This window comes from Mastigoproctus giganteus, chromosome 5 (assembly GCF_048544385.1).
Source record: "Mastigoproctus giganteus isolate SK-2022 chromosome 5, ASM4854438v1, whole genome shotgun sequence".
Taxonomy (NCBI): Eukaryota; Metazoa; Arthropoda; class Arachnida; order Uropygi; family Thelyphonidae; genus Mastigoproctus; species Mastigoproctus giganteus.
The window spans coordinates 36,255,588-36,277,919 of NC_143579.1; the positions used below are offsets into that span (position 1 = coordinate 36,255,588).

At 38.3% G+C, this 22,332-nt stretch overlaps 1 protein-coding gene across 1 annotated transcript in view; it reads left to right on the forward strand.

Annotated features, from left to right (window-relative positions):
• Positions 1-22,332, forward strand: part of LOC150085304 (ATP-dependent DNA/RNA helicase DHX36-like) — a 225,358-nt gene that overhangs the window by 105,267 nt on the left and 97,759 nt on the right. The window contains exons 3-4 of the mRNA XM_090374521.1: positions 5,855-6,202; positions 22,018-22,092. Of these exons, the coding sequence (XP_090230647.1) occupies positions 5,855-6,202; positions 22,018-22,092 (423 nt within the window). The remainder of the gene's footprint in view (positions 1-5,854; positions 6,203-22,017; positions 22,093-22,332) is intronic.

The following is a 22,332-nucleotide window of genomic DNA, read 5'->3' on the forward strand; positions in this document are numbered from 1 at the left end:
AGGTCACTGTTGAAAAAAAGCCGTGAATTAGGGTTGAACTTGAAAGTGTCTGCAATTCTGCCCAGACACGATAGGAGGGAGTATATGATGAGAGCCTTGTCGATCAATTCGGCCCTGGAGGGATTCTGCAAGGCTCAAGGGGTAGAATTTTTTTCAGCCTGGACTGTACTTGTTAACAGGAGAGATTGCTTCTACAGGGATGGGATACACTTAAATAGAAAGGGTGCAAGAATTTTTGCTGATGCTGTCGAGGCAGTGTTAGGTGGGTCGGAAAACTGCTAGTTGGGGGGGATACAAGGACTAATAGATTAACAGTAGCCACTGGCAGAGGTGGAAGTGATTCTTGCACTGCTTCTATTGAAATGAGCAGAAGTCTGAAAAACAAGATGCAGGATATTTCAGAGACTGCTGGTAGTCATTGCGGTACAAGTAAACACATGGGTTGTGTTAGGGTAGCTAAGAATAGAAACAGGTGCATGTATACCTGCGTGTACACCAATGCTAGGAGTTTGGTAAATAAATTTGATGAATTTGAGGTATTGCTCAAAACATCAAAGGCAGATATTGTTGGGATATCAGAGACATGGTGTCACACAGATATAAGTAATGCGGAACTGGAATTTGGGGAATACAATGTGTATAGAAAGGATAGACAGGACAGGAGGGGAGGAGGGGTTATGCTATTAATTAAGAAACACATAAAGTCCAAGGAAGTGAAGCCAGTCGACATCGATGGACAGGGCAGTGTCGAGTCAGTTTGGTGTGACATAAGCATAGGGAATTCAAAATTGAGAGTAGGAGTGTGCTATAGGCCTAATGACTCTGATGAGTATAATACGATATTGTACAGGGAAATAGAGTGGGCCAGTAAATCAGAGAGTCTTATAATGGGGGATTTTAATTTCCCAGATATTGACTGGAATTTGTGGGTTGGTCACTCGCACACTAGCAAGGCTTTTGTGGATATATTGGATGATTGTTTTCTACATCAGCATGTTCGTGAGGCAACAAGAGGGAGCAATACTCTTGATCTGATTATCAGTAGTGATTCTTCATGCATTAAGAACCTGCAGATAAATGAACCACTAGGTGGCAGTGATCACAGTGTGTTGAAGTGGGATTTACTCAAGGAGGTAACTACCATCAGAGGTAAAGGGAAGGGTTTTTGTTTTCGTAAAGGAGACTATGATGGTCTGAGACAGTATTTAAATTCTGTACAGTGGGACCAACTGATGATGTTACCAACAGCAAACTCAAAATGGGAAGCATTCAAGGAACTAATCTTGGAGGCTACCAGGCTTTACATACCAACTAAGAAATATTGTTCAAGGTTTAGGCCTAAATGGTTGTCAGATGAACTAATGAGACATGTGGCAGAGAAGAAAAATGCATGGGATACATACAAATTAATGGGTGACATGGAAGCCTATGATAGATATAAGTTGGTCTGTAACCAAGTCACAAAGGAGATTAGGCAGGCAAAGGCAGACTACGAAAAATCCTTGGCAAAGGATGCAAAGAAAAACAGAAAAGAGTTCTTTACATACTTGAACTTGAGAAGGAAAGGGATGAATCAGATTGGTCCACTGGATATTGATGGTTCAACAGTTGAGGATCCTGCTCAGGTGGCTAACAATCTAAACGAGTATTTTGCATCTACATTCACGCATGAGGAGTTATTCAGGAAGGAGAATGATGTAGGTAAAGTAAACATTGGCAATGAGCCGGATGATTTTGTAATAACTGATAGGAAAGTGGAGGAGAGATTGTTGAGGATAAACATAAAAAAGGCACCTGGGGTGGATGGGATCTATCCAGTTATATTAAAGGAGGCAGCAAAGGAAGTATGCAAACCCCTAGCCATAATTATGAGAGCTTCTTTGGACTCAGGGGAGGTACCCATAGACTGGAGATGTGCAAATGTAACCCCAATTCACAAAGGAGGATCAAAGGCTGACACAAGTAATTATAGACCTGTTAGTTTAACTTCTGTTCCAGGTAAATTAATGGAGGCACTGGTTAAAGAAGCACTGCAGGATCATCTAGACAAGAATTCCGTTATAGCTCAGACGCAGCATGGTTTTGTTAAGGGCAGGTCTTGCCTGACCAATTTGATTGGATACTATGATGTAGTCACAAAAGAACTGGATGCAGGGAATAACTTTGATATTATATATTTGGATCTTAAAAAGGCTTTCGATACTGTTGCACATGGAAGACTGCTGCACAAATTGGAGCAGTGTGGCATTGGAGGCAAATTGCTGCTATGGATAAGGGGATGGTTGAGTGGCAGAAGACAGAGAGTGGTAATCAATGGACACTGCTCAACGTGGACTAATGTTATTAGTGGAGTTCCTCAAGGTTCAGTGTTGGGTCCGTTGTTGTTTTCGGTGTTTATGAATGATATTGATGATGGGATATCAAGTTTAATGTCCAAGTTTGCAGATGATACAAAGGTTGGCAGGGTCGTTAAGGACACTACTGACGCTATGCTGCTGCAACAGGATCTGGAAAGGTTGAATAGATGGGCTGAGTGGTGGCAAATGAAGTTTAACATTGACAAATGTAAAGTACTACATATGGGAAACAGTAACCCCAGAGCAACGTATCAACTCTGCGGTACTACACTGACAGTGGTGGAGAATGAAAAGGACCTGGGGGTAATTGTGCAGGCAGATATGAAGTTCTCTGAGCAGTGCAGACGAGCTGCAAGAGTAGCTCATGGTGTCTTGTCAATGATATACAGGAATTTTTCTAGCAGGGATAAGGAGGTGATTATTCCCTTGTATAAGGCAATGGTTAGGCCACACCTTGAATACTGTATACAGGTCTGGAGGCCTCATTTCAAGAAGGATGTAGAGCTGCTTGAACGGGTACAGAGAAGGGCAACAAGATTAGTGAATGGAACAAAGGGTTGCTCTTACGAAGAAAGGCTTAAGTTTTGCAAATTACAGAGTCTGGAGACTAGGCACCGGCGAGGTGATCTGATAGAGGTGTATAAGGCTTTGAATGGTTTGAGCATGCTCAATGCCAATGGGATTCTTCATCTTGCTCAGAATAATCACCTCAGAGGGCATAAATTCAAATTGAGGAAGGACGGATGTCGGATAGATGTGCGGAAATTTGCCTTTGGCCAGCGGGTGGTTGGTTGGTGGAACCGACTTCCATCACTTGTTGTTGAAGTTGATAGCCTAAACAAATTTAAAGCTCAACTGGACAGGTATTTCGAACGAACGGAGGGGTGAAATGGGAGTGGGTTTTTTTTTTTTTTTTTTTTTGGCTGATGCTGAATAAGCTTGCTTTCTTGCATCATATGCCTATGCTAATGCTAATCTCATTAGTTCATTTGACAACAATTTAGGCCTAAACCTTGAACAATATTTCTTAATAAGTATGAAACGTCTAGTAGCTTCCACGATTAATTCCTTGAATGCTTCCCACTTAGAATTTGCTGTTGGTAACATCACCAGTTGGTTCCACTGTACAGAATTTAAAAACTGTTTGAGGCCACTGTAGTCACATTTACGGAAACAAAAACCCTTTCCTTTACTCCTGATGCATAAATCATAAATTCAAGACATAAATTCAAGTTACGGGGGGAAATGTTTAGATTGGACTGCAGGAAGTTTTATTTTAGACAGCGAGTTATAAATTACAGGAATAAGTTGCCTACATGGGTGTTAGAGGCTGACAGTTTGGGGAATTTCAAAGATCATCTGGATAGTACCTTCGGGTGAGGGAAACGCATAGGATGATAGGTTTAACTTCCTTTTCTTTTATTAATTATTATTATTTATTATTATTTTTTTCTTTTTTTTATCATTGTTTTATTTGTTTTTTTTTTTTTTGTTTTTTTTTTGGCTGGTGCAGCATAAGCCATAGGCTTTCTTGCATCATGCGGCCATTACTAATACTAACATATACATGCACCTGTTCTTATTCTTAGTTATCCTAACACATCTCATATACCTACCTGTTTCATGATGACTGCCATTAGTCCCTGAAACCGCCACCACACCTTGCTCCAGGCTGCTGCTTATTCTAATAGAAGTAGTGCAAGAATCACCTTCACCTTTGCCTGCGGTTTTTTAACCTTTTAGTCTGTAAACCCCCCTCCCAAGCTAGCAGTTTTCCGACCCACCTAACACTGCCTCGATAGCATCAGCAAATATTCTTGCACCCTTTCTATTTAAGTGTATCCCATCCCTCTAGAAGCAGTCTCTCCTGTTAACTAGCACAGACCACTTTGAAAAAAATTCTACCCCATGAGCCTTGCACAATCCCTCCAGGGCTGAATTGATTGACAAGGCTGTCATCATGTACTCCCTCCTATCGTGTCTGGGCAGAATTGCAGACACTTTCAAATTTAACCCTAACTCACAATTTTTATTCAACATTGACCTGTACTTGTTAAGTAAATCTGCAGATCTCCTACTCTTAATGTCATTGTTGCCAACATGTACAACAGTATCACCCTTCGTGTCCTTAAAAGATGATATCTGCTCTACAACATCATTAGCTTTTGAGTAGGGTCAAAGCTAATGATATAGGCCTGAAATGCTTGGGTCTGTGGGCACTGCACCTTCTGTAATGTTCTGATGGAGTATTTATTCCATACACAAGGAAATGCCTGTTTTGAAAGGATTGCATTGAATATGTTTACCAGTGGATTAAAGGTATGTGATTTCAGACATTTCAAGTTAAAATGTGGTATTCCATCAATTCCTGCTGTCAACCGTTGCGCAAATGGAATTTATGTCGAACATTATCTGCTGCTTGTTTAATTGGACTGTGTTGAGTTTGAGAAAGCTGTTTTGGTTCTGTGGTAAGGAAAACTGGTAGTTTCATCGGATTCTGCAGAGAATCTAGCTATGAAATCCATCCACCCTTGAAGGTATAAATTTGCAAGAAGATTCTCAGAAAAGTTAAGATAGTTTTTTTCCTCTCTTTATAGAGCCTGATTGTTTCCATAATTTGTGGAGGGTTTGTTTTTTATTAAAAGAGGACTTCAGTTAATTATATTAGTTTTTTCAGCTAGTGGGTCAAGTTTTTGCAGTACCAGTTGCATAAATGGCTTGTTTACAAGTTACTAAAGAGAATCAAGCCAAACTCATCTGCACAAGCAAATTTTGTTGGCCGCTATGTATCAAACAAATTTTAGCATTCTATCTTTGAAATAAAATATTAAAAAAATTGTAATTTGTTTTAGAACACCTGGTTATATGTTAGCAGGAGAAGATAAAAATAACATTGGAGTAAATGCTAGCATTTGGACCCTGTGTACAGGATAACTTTTGACTAATATTTGGATTCCTGTAATTTTGGTACAAAATCAGAGAAATTACAGGAATTTTTATATTTGCATGTTGGCTTATTTAGGGAATTCTTTTGTAAGTATACCATTTTCCATATGTGGAGTATTATTTGTTGAGCCACACTGCTTATGAATTACTGAACGTTTCATGTAATATACATACACATAATCATGGGAATATTTTGTAGTCCATGGATTTCTGCTAAAATTGCTTGATCAGTCAGTTTGAAATTGATAATTAAGGCATAGGCATATAAGAAGCTTTGCTTTTGTAATTTTGTTGTAACAATCAATATCAGAAAAATTTTTCCCATTCCCATAAGTGTAGATTTATTAATCTGAATTTTGGCATGTAAATGGTTAGAAATAAGCAAAACAACAGAACTGATCTCTGTTTAATTTAAAAAAAATAACATCAAATATGAGTTATGATCCCCTCTGATAATTCATAATGGCACTGCAAGCAGATAACTATCTAGCAGGTAGTTTTTTTTTTCCCATTATTTTGTAATTAATATTTCTTTCATGTTTTGTTTATAGATACCACTCTTAGTTATGGATGATAAAAAGGAGCAGGCAATCAGTGAGCTTCTTCATAAAATAAGAAACAGTTCATTGGATGCTTTTGGGAAATCAGAAGTGCATACAGTTTCTGAGTCGTTACCAGATGCTGCTTGTGCTTCAGGAGAATATATGATTCACTTAGAAGAAAGTATCCAAAGGGAGAAGGGCTGTGTGAACTGTTATAATCCCCAAGAGCAAGGTTTGAAGCAAGTATCAACACTAGATGTTCAACTAAAAAGAGAATTGAATGCGAAAAGCTATAATCCAGCATATAGAAGAATGCAGAATTTCAGAAATAAGTTGCCTGTATTTTCCATGCAGAAGGTTAATATTACAAATAAAACTTTGTTTTTAAGTTAAAAAATTCTTGTGTAATTTGAGTTGTCTTCAAGATCATTATTCTTACTTATCTTTTGCAGATATTTCAGCTTTTATTTTTAGCATAGTAAAAAGGATTAATTCATTTGAAATTGCACATTTACTGCTCGTTTGGGTGAGCTAAATGCTTAATGGTTAGATGGAAACACTTCACTGCATAAAATACTAACTTTTTAATTTGTCAAAAGTGATGAGTATTAAATGTGTACCATTAGACATATTGAGCCCTTCCCTGGGGATCTTCTTCACTGATAAATTAACTTAAAAACTTAACCGGCTAAGGTAAAGAAAGTCAACATGAGAACTGTCGGCTAACTTACGCGGAAAATTAGTTTCTCGACATGGCACTCTAGTGCTGCTCGCTTGGTAAACAGACAGTAGGTGTTATCGGTCTGGAACAGAAATCGAGAAGGATATATTGAGTGACAGGTAGGCGTGGCAAATGATGAAATGATTGGTGGTGGGCACGACAGACGACAAGCTACTGTGTAGTCATTGATTCGCATTATGATGTATATTTACTAGTAAAGAACGGTGCATAATAGTTTTGTAATGAACAGTAAACAGGTAATAGTAGCGATGAATCTTTTAAAGATGGAAGAAATTTGTAAGGAAAATAAAACGTTGCTTGATTTTTTGATGAAAACTAAATCGATAAGACTGAAATTGTACTGTTTTAAGTGCAATGATTATTTTAAACTAATGGAATCACGAACAGAGTTGTGTGGAAAGTTCTGGTGTTGTGAAAAATGTTCTTCGCGAGTTTCTTTATTGAAACATAGCTTTATGGAAAATACAAAACTTCCATTGAAAAAGATAATGTACATTATATACTTTTGGTCAACATGCACACCAGCATTCCATCTGGAGATTTCGAAAGTGACAGCAATTAAGTATTATAAGAAACTAAGAGATATTTGCGAATTGCAATTGATAAAAAACCCATTAAGTAGGGTGGATCAGGGAAAATTGTAGAAGCAGACGAAACTGTATTGGTAAAACCAAAACATCACGGAGGACGAAATATAACTGCTAAGAAGAAATGGGTGTTTGGTGTGTTTGAAAGAGAATCTAAATTCGTCTTCATGAAATTGATAACAAATCGGAAAGCAAAAACTCTTTTGTGCATTATTAGAAAAGTAGTGAAGAAAAATACTACCATCATAACAGATGGATGCCATGGATATAGCCGCATTACGGCTTTAGAAAAAAAGAATTACAAACATTTAACGGTGAAACTCAAGGAAATTTTGTAGATCCACATACAGGAGTACATACGAATAATATCGAAAACCAGTGGAAGAAACTAAAAAGTGTAACTAAAAGAGTAAATGACAGCTGTAAATATATGTTGATGGGTCACATCAATGAATATATGTGGCATCAAATTTATGGGAAAAATCATGAAGATACTTTCCACAGTATTGTTACTCAAATTGCAAATAGCTATTCAGGTCCAACTGTATGATTTGTATTCATTAATTTTTTTTTCTGAAAAAATTTCATTCCGTTCATTTTTATGTTCTTCATTATGTTTTTATCATTATTAAAAGTAGATTTTTGGAGTTGATGAGTGTTTTTACTGTATTATTGATTTAGGTTTGTTTAGGAAAAAAAGGAAAAGGTTTCTTTATTTTTCGTTGTATTTCATAACCTGAGCTTAAATGGTAGGTTAGGAAATAAAAGAAAAGGTTTCCTTATATTTCGTGACCTAAACTTAAACATTAGGGTGGGAAATAATAGAAAAAGAAAGATTCTTTACACACACACACACACACACACACACACACACACACACACACACACACACACACACACACACACACACACACACACACATACTGAATCGCTATTGAGGTGTTGATTGATGTAATGATACATGTGTCTTTAAAAATAAAAGTACAGTAATAAAAAATATTTTGTTAATAAACAATTTATGCGCTAGTCCACTCATGATGCTAAAGAAAAAAGGTGGTTAGGTTATCCCCTCCATTTCGGGAGGGGTTCAAGCTCCCATGGGATTCAAGTGGAGGGTAACCTGACATTTTTTCACCATTATGAAATAATGGTGAAAAAAGGTTATGGCATGTGTGATTAGGGCAAGTTACCATTAGTGCTACTAAAGTGATACTAAACCGATGTTATAGTGTGTTGTGTTGTGTTCATGCACCAATCAGCACATCATTTGCCACGCCTACTTGTCAATCAATATATCGTTCTCAACTTTGCTCCAGACTGATAACACCTACCGTCTGTTTACCGAGTGAGCAGCGCTAGAGTGCCGTATCGGGGAACTGATTTTCTGCATAAGTTATCCAACATTTCTTGTCGTTCTCGTGTTGGCTTTCTTTATCTTTGACACTTAACTAATTTAAATTTACGGACTATGTGAAATTCTTATTCTTACCTTTTCATAGATATTTCGGTTTTTATTAATAGCTGAAATAGTGTTATTATTAGTAAGGGCAAATGATGCAAGGAAGAATGCTTGTAGCATCAGCCAAAAAAACTTCCCACATCACCTGCCCATCCCCTCCAAAAATTTGTCTAATTCTTCCTCACATCTATCCTGCAACCATCCTTTCTCAATTTAAATTTATGCCCCCATGTGTCTGTTTTGTCTCAGCAAGAGTAAAAATGCCTCATTGAAAAGGCCTCTGGAGTCAGGAACTCTGTAATTCATCTGTAATGCTACTAAATAACACTGACTTGAATCTGTAAAACGTCTTTATTATAATAAAATAAAATACATCCGTACTGATTGTAAAATAACTATATGTTAAAATATTAAAACAAAATAAAATAAATGTATAACAAGAATAAAATTCAATAAAATATAAAATTAAAAGCGATAAAAGTTGTTTAAAATCACTAGAACCACTAATACAGGAGCTTTTGGCAGCAGCGGCCACCTTCATCAGCTATAGTGGTTGCAGGATGACCGACAATCTACATGTACCACACATCTCAGCAGGTCTGCGACATGAACAATGGCATCTGTGCATGTTCACTTCTCATGCACTGGAACCGGAAAATGGATTGGCCACTCTAAACCGTTTGTCTCTTTGTAGGATAAGGGCTTCATAGAGTGGATGAATGTAACAGCCCTTATCCCTATTAAAACTGTAGTGCTCGGACAAACATATTCTTAAACTCTCCAGCCATTTCCGGTTCCGAAAGCCATGTGCCTTATCCACAATCACAGATTCTTTAGCAGTAATACCATGCCCAGTTTCCCAGGCATGTTCTGCTACAGCTGAACCTCCGTAATTTACAGTCTTAAGGGCTCTACTGTGTTCCCCCAGGCGATCCCACAGTCTGCGTTTCGTTTCCCCCACATAACATCCCCCCACAATCAGGACACTCAATTTCATATATGACCCCACTAGTGTCATTACCTGCAATAGGATCTTTAGTTGCGGACACTACTGTGTGCCGCCTCCGACCTGGCAGCTGTACACAGTGTATCTTACATGAACGTAAGATATGGGAAATGGGTTCCTAAATGCCTGGACAGTAGGGTATATGTATGCGGTGGAAACAGGTGTAAAAGCATCCCTGCGACTGTTGTTCATACCTCTTAAACACCTCTCAATGATTCTCTGGGGATAACCGCACGTTACTAGGTCTGCTGTAACATGCTTAATCTCCTCACTTCTCTCTCTTCAGATAAGGAGCAGTGGGACCCCACCCTTTCCAATAAGGCCTTAACCACACTACTTTTGTGGCAACTGGCCTGAGCTGTTTTGAAGTGTGTGTGTATTGTCCCCGACACATAGGTTTTCTGTAAACCTTAGTTTTCAAATGTCGGCCCTCTCTGTATACACACACGTTTAGGAATGGAAGGGCCCCCCTGCTAAACCTCCGAAGTAAACCAAATATAAGGCGAACCGCTATTCAACCACTCGAGTATTTCTATTTCGTGTCCTCTTTGTATTAACATGAATGTGTCATCAACATATCTCTTCCATGCACGTAATGGGGGAGGACTAGAGCTCCTAAACATCCTATCTTCAAATTCTTCCACGGCTAAGTTGGCTATAATTGCACTAATAGGTGTAATTAGTGAAAAAACTAATTACACCTATTTTTCCTGATGACTATCAGGGAAAAACCCATGACCACTCCACAAACCTGCTGGTACATAACCTTTTGGAATAACATAGTGGCACTACATAAACATAAGCCAACACCTTCACAAATATTGCATTCATCCACTCTTTGAAGCCCTTATCCTATGAAGAGACAAACAGTTTAGAGTGGCCTGTCCACTTTCCGGTTCTAATGCACAAGAAGTGAACTGTGTGCAGACGCCATAGTTAATGTCGCAGACCTGCTGGGAGGTGTGGTACATATAGATTGTTGGTCATCCTGCAGCCATCATAGCTATGAAGGCGGCTGCCGCTGCCGAAAGTTCCTGTATTAGTGGTTCTATTGATTTTAAAAAACTTTTATCACTTTTAATTTTATATATTTTATTGAATTTTATTCTTGTTATACAACATTTATTTTATTTTGTTTTAATATTTTAACATATAGTTATACACTCAGAACGCATGTATTTTATTTTATTTTATCATAATAAAGATGTTTTACAGATTCGAGTTAGTGTTATTTAGCAGCATTACAGATGAATTACAGAGTTCCTGACTTATGGCCAACCTGTATTGCGGGAGATCCAATAATTTCAGAAGTTATGTATTACTGAAGCAAAGCATAGGCAACATCTGAGGTTTGCGCATCGGTGCAAAACTGCTTGTTTAGTTCTGTATGACTTTAGAGTGACGTTACCATTTCAAGACAGTTGGCTAAAACGAGCTACTATGATATATCAGAGAAAAATGGTTGTTATCTGGATCGGTAAGTTACATAAAGATTTGATGTATACCAGAAGGTGTAAAGAAACGAGTTCCAGGTGTTTAAGTGAATGTTTGGAATTAGTGCATTGGACATGGGTGTCCAGAACAGTGATGGCTAAAGCTGCCCGGATCTCGGATGAATATAGACAAAGGCAAGTGAACAAATATAATAGATTAAGAGAAGAAGCCAGGTGGGAAAGTAACGTAATCACTGGAGGCAAGTTCATTCATAACCTGAGTGATAAGGAGTTAACAAACGAACAGATAGAATTATAAAATTTAGGCTCCAATTTCAGTTTAATCCCTCTTAGGCTCCCCATAGCAGATATTGCAATGGGTATAGAGAGAGCTGTGGCCAATTTGCCTGAGGTCACAGCTAATGAGATTTGGATTAGGACATTGTGCACATTAGGTTCAGCATGCAAAGCCTCTTCCAATTTAGCAGTTGCACAAAGAAAAGCATTAAGAGAATTAAAATAAGATGATAATATGTAATACTACGTGTGGACGAGAGTAGATCTATGGTAGTGCTGAACAAAGATGACTATCAGGAAAAAGCCCTTAGTTTACTGAATGATAGGTCTACATATAAGATCATTTGTAGGAATCCCCTGAGTGGACTAGAACGATGAGTTAATAAGTTGTTCCAGAGTTGGCTTAAGGCAGGAAAATTATCTGAGGAGGTTTCCTGGAGGTTGCATGCATTGGGCTATCACTTACCTAGATTTTATGGTCTGCCTAAAGTGCACAAGGCTGGGGTTACCTCTCAGACCCATTGTGTCATTTATTGGCAGTCCGATGCATGTACTATCCAGATTTCTGACTGAACTTGTATCCCCTGTAGTAGAGCATTTGGATCATACTATTAAAAACAGCAGGGAATTTGTATAGTTTGTTTGTGCTCAAGAGATAGAAGAGAGGGAGATTATTACTATTAAATTACTATTAAAAACAGCAGGGAATTTGTATAGTTTGTTTGTGCTCAAGAGATAGAAGAGAGGGAGATTATGGCATCCTTTGATGTCATTTCTTTGTTCACATGTATACATGTCGAACTTGGCTTGGATTGTGTGCGGAATGCTTTGGGTAGAGATGGTACTTCGAAAGATAGGACAGCCATAAGTGGTGAAGATATTTGTTGAAGGTGTTGGCTTATGTTTATGTAGTACCACTATGTTTTTCCAAAAGGTTATGTAGCAGCATGTATCAGAAGTGGCCATGGGTTCACCTATTAGTGCAATTATAGCCAACTTAGCCGTGGAAGAATTTGAAGATAGGATGTTGGGGAGCTCTAGTCCTCCTCTATTACATGCATGGAAGAGATGTGTTGATGACACGTTCACGGTGATACAATACTTGAGTGGTTGAATAGCAGTTCGCCTTATATTTTGTTTACTTCGGAGGTTTCGTGGGGGGGGGGCTTCCGTTCCTAGACGTGTGTGTATACAGAGAAGGCCGACATTTGAAAACTAAGGTTTACAGAAAACCTATGTGTCGGGGCCAATACACACACTTCAAAACAGCTCAGGCCAGTTGCCACAAAAGTAGTGTGGTTAAGGCCTTATTGGAAAGGGTGGGGTCCCACTGCTCCTCGTCTGAAGAGAGAGGTGAGGAGATTAAACGTGTTACAGCGGACCTAATAACGTGCGGTTATCCCCAGAGCATCATTGAGAGGTGTTTAAGAGGTATGAACAACAGTCGCAGGGATGCTTTTACACCTGTTTCCACGACATACATCCCCTACTATCTGGGCATTTCGGAATCCAGTTCCCATATCTTACGTTCGTGTAAGATATGCTGTGTGCAGCTGCCAGGTTGGAGGCTGCACACAGTAGTGTCCGCAACTAAAGATCCTATTGCGGGTAATGACACTAGTGGGGTCATATATGAAATTGAGTGTCCTGATTGTGTGGGGGGGGTGTTATGCTGGGGAAACGAAATGCAGACTGCGGGATCGCCTGGGGTAACACAGTAGAGCCCTTAAGACGGCAAATTATGGAGGTGCAACTGCAGCGGAACATGCCTGGGAAACTGCATGGCATTACTGCTAAAGAAGCGTGGATAAGGCACATGGCTTTTGGAAACGGAAATGGCTGGAGAGTTTAAGGATATGTTCGTCCGGGTCTTAATACAGTCTTAATAGGGATAAGGGCTGTTACGTTCATCCACTCTTCGAAGCCCTTATCCTATGAAGAGACAAATAGTTTAGAATGGCCAATCCATTTTCCGGTTCCAATGCACGAGAAGTGACCCATGCGCAGACGCCATAATTCGTGTCGCAGTTCTGCTGAGATGTGTGGTACACATAGATTGTCTGTCATCCTGCAACCACTATAGCTGTTGAAGGCGGCCGCTGCTGCTGAAAGTACCTGTATTAGTGGTTCTAGTGATTTTAAACAACTTTTATTGCTTTTAATTTTATATATTTTATTGAATTTTATTCTTGTTATACAACATTTATTTTATTTTGTTTTAATATTTTAACATATAGTTATACAATAAGTACGCACGTATTTTATTTTATCATAATAAAGACATTTTACAGATAGTCAGTGTAATAGTAGCATTACAGATGAATTAGTAAAAATACCATTAACATTTAGCGTACTCAATCCATTCAAAACTTTAAACACCTCAATCAGATCTCTTTAGAGTTGCCTAGTTTCCAATTGCTGATATTTGCAGAACTGAAGTCTTTCATGGTAAGCGTATCCTTTTGTTTTCAAATTGCCCTTCTCTGCATATATCCCAACAGGTCCACATCCTTGCTAAAATTCAAAGGCAGTACTCAGGATAAGAGATAAGTGGGTCATTATTCCACCGTCCTTATACAGTGGAATAATGACCTGCTTATACCTGCTGGCAGAATTCCTGTATATCATTGACAAAATTCCATGTACTGTCTCTTTTTTATGCCTATCAAATTCTTGGCGAAAATTTATTTAATTTATTCTATTGATCAGTGACACATTGTTTCTATACAAGATTTTTTATACAAGATTTTTCTTTTAAACTACATGAGGTGAAGTAGGGTTCTACCAAGACATTGAGAGTGTGGAGATTCAATATAATTTGGGCATGGCAAAATTCATAATACATGTTAGCCATTTTGTGAGCTAGAAAATTTCCTCCTGGATATGTAATATGTTTGTAATGTCTTGTGGGAACATCTGAAATAAAAGTTAACAGAACTCTTGTTTACTATCTTGGGTAAGAAAATTAATTTAAATTCTACATCAGAAAATTTTTAGTATTGGAATGGTGGAACATTAATTTTAGGTTACCATAGAAAGGATTAGAATTAAAAAAAAAATTTTTTTTTTTTTAAATTCTAATTAAAAAGGAAAAAAAAAACATCTAAATGAATAGTTCGTGTACTATTCATGTAAATGAATAATCAGTCAGTATATATATCGTGTATTCCATTAGTAAAGAGTGGGTGCAGTTATTTGTGTGAGTGGTGGAATATTAACAATCTACCCAACAAAGCAACTGTAGGACTCCTAGCATCCGTACCATATAAAAAGAGTACATCATGTGAAAATTGTGCCCAAAAACAACCAACCAAAATCATAAAAATTACAGACCAATTTCCATTGGATGTCATCTTTTAAAAGTATTTGAAAAATCAATCTTAGGAACACTTAATAACCACTATTTCAACCACAGGCTGAATTATATTCAATCTTGAATGATTGGTCACTAATTACCAATCTTTTTGAGGCCTTTGACAGGATCCAAAAAAACCCTGAACAGTTGAGGCTGAATCGATGGCATGTTCCTTGACATTAAAGCAGTGTTTGTGAGGCTTTCTATTCATGTTCTCATTAATATCCTGGAGAATCATTTCTGCATTACTGCCTCTCTTCTAGACATTTTCAGAGAATTGCTGATCAACTGGGAAATTTGTACAGCTCGTGACAGAGGTGCATACAGTGTCACCCTGAAGAGAGGGGGTACACATGCAGGTGTTCTTTCTGCCTCTCTCTCTCTCTCTCTGCAGCCCCCTTTGCTACCTTCCTTTTTTTGTACAAGAACTTGATCGCCTATGCAGATGACCTGATGATTTGTTTGTCACCACAGAGGATATTTGGAGTGCCTTGGAATCAGGGAGTTGTGAACATTAACATTATCAAGGAAAATTACCTCACTGTTAGGAAAGTTGGACTGGAGAAAGTCAAGTTTCAAAGAGAGGAAGTAAGAGTTCCAAGTGATTAGCAAAGTTGGGAAGCAACATGTAGAGGCAACAGATGAATTAACAAAATGTCGTAGAGAGATTTTAAGTCAGACAAGATCGAAAAGGATTCCAAATTACTAAGTCTCTGACAGGAAATATCAGAATGGACATATGTACAAGTACCACCTTTGAAGCAAAAGGAATCATACAGTGAATAATTCGGAGACTGAGATGAGCAGTGGTTGAATCAGCTGATAGCTGGAATTCTGTCAGAAAGAGTACATGGGTTTGGTAGGCTGTAAGTGGAAATGGACATCATTCAGATTAGAATGCAATGAATGAGGAAGTGTTTGGGAGGTTTAGATATTTTTGCAAATAAGTTTTTTCTATTAGTTTGACAATTCATGTTGAATTCAGAAGTAAGAAAAGTTGACAAGGACATGCTGTATGAAGTAATGATATTTTTGGATATAGCGTACCATAGTAAGAATATACCCACTCCTTGATGTAATGTTTTAGATCTGTATCCTAGAAGTGTAAGGAAGATTGGATATCAACATAATGTCCATTTTTTTTCAGTGTGGTCTATGCTTGTTAACAGGAGACACTGCTTCTGCAGGGATTGAGTACACTTAAATAGAAAGAGTGCAAGAATATTTGCTGATGCTATCAAGGCAGTGTTAGGTGGGTTTTCACAGACTAAAAGATTAACAGTGGCTGAAAGCAGAGGCAAAAGTGATTCCTGCACTGCTTCTGTTTGAATGAGCAGCAGCCTCGAAAGTGCAGGAGATTTCGAGGACTGCTGGACTGCAGTCATTGAGCAAGTAGTAGTTTATTTGGCTGATGCTGTATAAGCATCAGCCAAAAAAAAAATTACAAAACAAATCCCTCTGAATATTTGTCCAGTTCCTCCTTAAATTTATTTAACCTATCAACTTCTATAACGACAGATGGAAGTTTGTTACAGCAATTAGCCACCCGCTGGCTAAAGGCAAATTTCCGCACATCTATTCTACATCTGTCTTTCCTTAATTTAAATTTATGTCCCCTTAGGTTCGTAATCTGAACAAATGGAAGAATCCCATCAGAATTCAGCATGCTCAACCCATTCAAGGCCTTATACACCTTAATCAGATCACCTCACAGGTGCCTAGTCTCCAGCCACTGCAGTTTGCAGAACTTAAGCCTCTCTCTTGGTAAGAAGATCCCTTCATTCCCCTCTACAATCTTGTTGCCCTTCTCTCTAAATGCTCAAGCAAATCTACATCCTTCCTAAAATGAGGCCTCCAGACCTGTACGCAGTACTCAAGGCGTGGCCTGACCATTGCCTTATACAGAGGGATAATCACCTCCTTTTCCCTACTAGCAAAATTCCTGTATATTATTGACAACACCCCATGACCTGCCCTGGCAGCCTGTCTGCATTGCTCAGAAAACTTCATATCTGACTGCACAATTACTCTCAGGTCATTTTCATTTTCTACCACTTAAGTGTAGTACCATACTGTACGTTTCTCTGTGGTTACTTCTACCCATATGCAGTACTTTGCATTTGTCAAGGTTAAACTTCAGTTGCCACTTCTCAAACCATCTACCCAAATTTTCTAGATTCTGTTGCAGCAGATTACTGTCATTAACAACCCTGCCAACCTTTGTATCATCTGCAAACTTTGACACTAAGCCTGATACACCTTCATCAATATCATTGATAAATATACAAAACAACAGTGGATCCAACACCGAACCCTGTGGGACTCCACTAATAACATTAGGCCCCAAAGAGCAGCGCCCATTGATTACCACCCTCTGTCTTCTCCCACTCAACCATCCTTTTATCCATTGTATCAATTTACCCTTAATACCATTCTGCTCCAATTTGTACAGTAGTCTTCCATCCGCAACAGTGTCAAAAGCTTTCCTGAAATCCAAGTATATGATATCAAAATTATTTTTTGCATCTAGTTCCTCTGTAAAAACATCATAATAACCAATCAAATTTGTCAGACAAGACTTTCCCTTAACAAACCCATGCTGTGTTTGAATTATTGCTGCAGTCTTGTCTAGATGATCCTGCAATGCATCTTTAACCAGTGACTCCATTATTTTACCCAGAACAGAAGTTAAACAACCTGGTCTGTAATTACTCACGTCACTCTTCGATTCCCCTTTGTGATTAGGGATACATTTCCAGTCCGTGGGGAGGTCCCCCTGAGTCCAAGGATGCTCTCATGATTATGGCTAAGGGTTTGCTTAGTTGCTTTGCTGTCTCCTTTAATATAACTGGATAGATCCCATCCACCCCCAGGTGCCTTTCTTATGTTTAACTTCAACAATTTCTCTTCCACTTTTCTCTCAGTGTTTACAAAATCATTAAGCACCCTACTACAATTTGATAACCTTCTGCCATTTTCAAACCTTAATAACTCCTCATGTGTGAATGTAGATGCAAAATACTCATTCTGTTTCTTTGCTTTCTGAGCAGGATCATCAACAGTCGAACCATTGATATCAAGTGGACCAATCAGATTCATCCCCTTTCTTGTAGAGTTTATGTAAGGAAAGAAATCCTTGCTGTTTTTCTTTGCATCCTTTGCCAAAGATTTCTTATAATCTGCCTCTCGTAATTATAAGGGCTGTGTTAGGGTAACCGATGAGGAATAGGTGCATGTATACTTGCATCTACACCAATGCTGGCGGTATGTTTAATAAATTGTATGAGTTTGAGGTGCTGGTCAAAACAGCAAAGGCGGATATTGTTGGGATATCAGAGACTTGGTGTCACACAGATATAAGTAGTTCAGAATTGGAATTTGGGGAGTACAATGTGTACAGAAAGGATAGACAGGACAGGAAGGGAAGAGGGATTAAGCTGTTAGTCAAGAAACACAAAATCTAAGGAAGTGCGTTCAATTGACATTGGTGGACAATGCAATATTAAGTCAGTTTTGTGTGACATGAGCACTGGGAAAGGGAAAATGAGAGTAGGTGTGTGGTATACGCCTAATGAACCTGATGAGTATAATGAGCAATTGTGCAGAGAAATAGAGTGGGCCAGTAAATCAGAATGTCTATTAATGGGGGATTTTAACTTTCCAGGTATTGACTTGAACTTGTGGGTTGTACACTCGCACACTAGAAACACTTTTGTGGATTTATTGGATGACTGTTTTCTACAGACTGTTTTCTTGATCCCATAGTCGATACAGATCAAGATCAGTATTCATGTATTATGAATATGCATATAAAGGAACCACTGAGAGACAGTAATCACAGTGTACTGATGTGGGATTCTAAATGGGATGCCTTTGTGGACTTAATCTTGGAGGCTACTAGGGTTTTTGTACCAGCTAAGAAATACTCTTCAAGATTTAGACCTAAATGGATGTTAGATCAATTAATGAGGCTCGTGGCACAGAATAAAAATGCATTGTATGCAAATAAATTATCAGGCGACAGAGAAGCCTATTGCAGATATAAACTAGTCTGTAATCAAGCCAGAAAGGAGGTTAAGCAGGAAGGCAGATTTAGAAAAATCTTTGGCAAAAAATGCCAAGAAAAACAGCAAACAGTTCTTTACTTATATAAACTCTCGAAGGAAAGAGATGAATCAGATTGGTCCACTTGATATTGATGGTTCAACCATTGATGATCCTGCTCAGGTAGCTAACAAACTAAATGAGTATTTTGCATCTACATTCTCACGTGAGGAGTTATTCAGGGAGGGGAATGCCAGAGGTGAATTAAACTCTGGCAGTGAGCTAGATGATTTTGTAATAACTGAGAGCAAAGTGGAGGAGAAATTGTTGTAAACATAAGAAAGGCACCTGGGGTGGATGTGATCTATACAGTTACATTAAAGGAGGCAGCAAAGGAAGTAAGCAAACCCTTAGCCATAATTATGAGAGCTTCCTTGACTCAGGGCTGGTCCCCACGGACTGGAGGTATGCAAATGTATCCTCAATTTACAAAGTGGGTTTTGTAAGGTGACCGAAGTAACTATAGTTTAACTTGTTCTGGGGAAAATAATGGAATCACTGGTTAAAGAAGCATTGCAGAGCCACCTAGACAAGACTGCAGTAATAGTTAAGACACAGCTTGGGTTTGTTAAAAGGAGGTCTTGTCTGACCAATTTGATTGAATACTGTGATGTGGTCACAAAGGAACTGGATGCAAAAAATGATTTTCATATATCAAATACTTGGATTTCAGGAAAGCTTTTGATACTGTTTCACATGGAAGACTGCTGTATAAATTGGAATGGTTGGCATTAAGGGCAAGTTGCTATAATGGATAAAGGGATGGTTGAGTGGGAGATGACAGAGAGTGGTAATCATTGGACACTGCTTTTCGTGGACTAATGTTATTAGTGGAGTTCCCCAGAGTTCGTTGCTGGGCCCATTGTTGTTTTTTGTATTCATCAGTGATATTGATGAAGGTATATCAGGACTAATGGGCAAGTTTGCATATGATACAAAGGTTGGGAGGGATGTTAACGACAGTAAAGACAGTATGCTACTTCAACAGGATCTAGATAAGTTGGGAAATGAGATGAGAAGTGACAACTGAAATTTAACATTGACAAATGCAAAGTACTGTATACGGGTAGCAGTAATCCAAAAGAAATGTACCAACTGCTAGAGTACTGTGTACAGGTCTGGGGGGGGGGGGCTCATTTTAAGAAGGATGTAGAGTTGCTAGAACGAGTACAAAGAAGGGCAACCAGATTGGTGAGGGAAACAAAGGGGTGTTCCTACCAAGAATGGCTTAAATTCTGCAAATTGCAGCACTTGGAGACTAGCCATCTGAGAGGTGATCTGATTTTGTATAAGGCCTTGAATGGGTTGAGCAAGCTCAATGCTGATGGGATTCTTCCTCATGCTCAGATTATGAACCTGAGGGGGCATATATTCAAATTGAGGAAAGACAGTTATAGAATAGATGTGTGTAAATTTGTCTTTAGCCAGCAGGTAGTTGATTTCTGGAACAACTTCCATTTCTTGTTATGGAAGTTAAGTTGATAGCTTAAATAAATTCAAGGCTGAGCCAGACGGGCATTTAGAGTGAATGGAATGGTGAAATGGGAGGTTTTTTTTTTTTTTTTTTTGGCGTATGCTGCATAAGCTTGCTTTCTTGCATCGATGCCTCAACCAATGCTAACCCCCCCATATACACTACTCTGACTTCCTCCAATCACCACTATTTGGCAGAGTAGAGGCAGCAACATTATATATATTCTGGCTGATTCGGAAGCTTCCTAGAGAGTTCCCAATATGTTCAGGCTGTGTCATCCAATATGTGTGGATGACTAACTAGTGGCTACCTGTGAACACTGTTTTAGAGCTATATCTTTGAAATGTAAGGTAGACTGGATCTCGACATGATGTCCATTTTAACCTGAAAAGACATCAGTCGTACTGCATGATGGAAGAGATAGGAGGGGGAGTGGGGATTGCCAGAGCTGTGCTCTGAAGACTAAACATAGGTTCAACCACTTCAACTCTCCAAAGTGGTGGTATTAAACTGGTTGATGTGTGTCATCTACCACCTAGTATTGCCTGATAACACATAGGGCAGCATTCGTCCATGTTTTTTGGACACCACTCCTTATCTCCTGCTTACATTGCTTTGCACCTAGGTGCTGGCATCTACTACACTAGGACCCATATTTCAAGACTTATACATGAGGGTTATAACCAGGGCTACTATCAGTCCCACCACCACCACCATGAAAGTGTAAGCAGAGGATTTGGCTGCCACAGACTGACTGGATTTTGCCGAAATTAGGTCCACTTGGCTTTGGGTGTGCCTGAATATCAGCGTTTTATACTCCCTGGTGGTGAGCACAGCTTGGTATACCTGAGAGAATGTCTGCGATAGCCTCAAGGACCAAAGATTTCCAGAGATTTAGGGAAAAAATGAAATGTTTTCTTATGCTTTAAATTAGCAAAATAAATGATTAAATGGCTGTTAATGTTCACTTTACACAACCAGATCTTTCCTAAATATTAGTGTTTTATTTTCTTTTATTACAAAAAAAAATATTATAATAATCTAAGTAAACTCGATTAATGTATTCTTTGATAAAATATGTATTGACTGAAGTTTTTTGTCAATAAAGCCAAAAATATAATTCACTAATGCCAGGATAGCACTGGAAAATTGTGTGTTTGTTTTGTAAATTTAGAGAGTATTTTTCTTGTTAATGGCATTCTAGAAATGAATTTTTTTGAGTGGAAGCTTAAAAAATTGACAATGAAGACATATTAACCCCAGGGGCTCACATCTGGTGAGTATGTGCTTGGCACACCCAGGGTCCTGAGCTGGATATCATCATTGTTCCCTTTTTTCTTCTCTCTCTCTCTCTCTCTCTCTCAGGGTACTCAAATTTTTTTTTGGTTGGTGCAGCATAAGCCTCAGGCTTCCTTGCACCATATGGCTAATAATAATATAAATAAGTGATAAATAAATACTATGCAAAAAAATTTGTGATTTTGATACTCTGCAACAAGAAATACCTCGGTATACCAAATGTATGTGTGCTACACACTGCCACCACAAATTCCAACTTACTATATGCTAAAGTAGTCTGTATGTTTAAATATTTTCTGTAGTTATTTCTCAATTTATTATTAATTCTGTGATAAAACTCTTTTTAACTTTTTTCCTGTGTTAGATTTGAATTTTATATGTAGCCTAGTCAACTGCATTTACTCTTTTAACCGTAGAAAATATTAGAAGAGATAAACAGCAGTCAGGTGACAGTTATCAGTGGAGAAACTGGGTGTGGAAAAACAACCCAAGTAGGTGCAGACTGATTTTAATATCTGAATATTTTTTATCATAATAATTGAATGATTTATGATAGGATAATAGATTGTAGTTTTAAATATAAACTGTTATTTAAGCTGCTAATATGAAAAGAAATCAAATTCTTTTTGTTAGTATTTCTTACTACAGTATGCTGTATTCTAAACCCAACTTATTTTACTGTTTAATGCACCGTGTCGCAACTGTACGTGAAACAACTAGAGCTTTTGTTG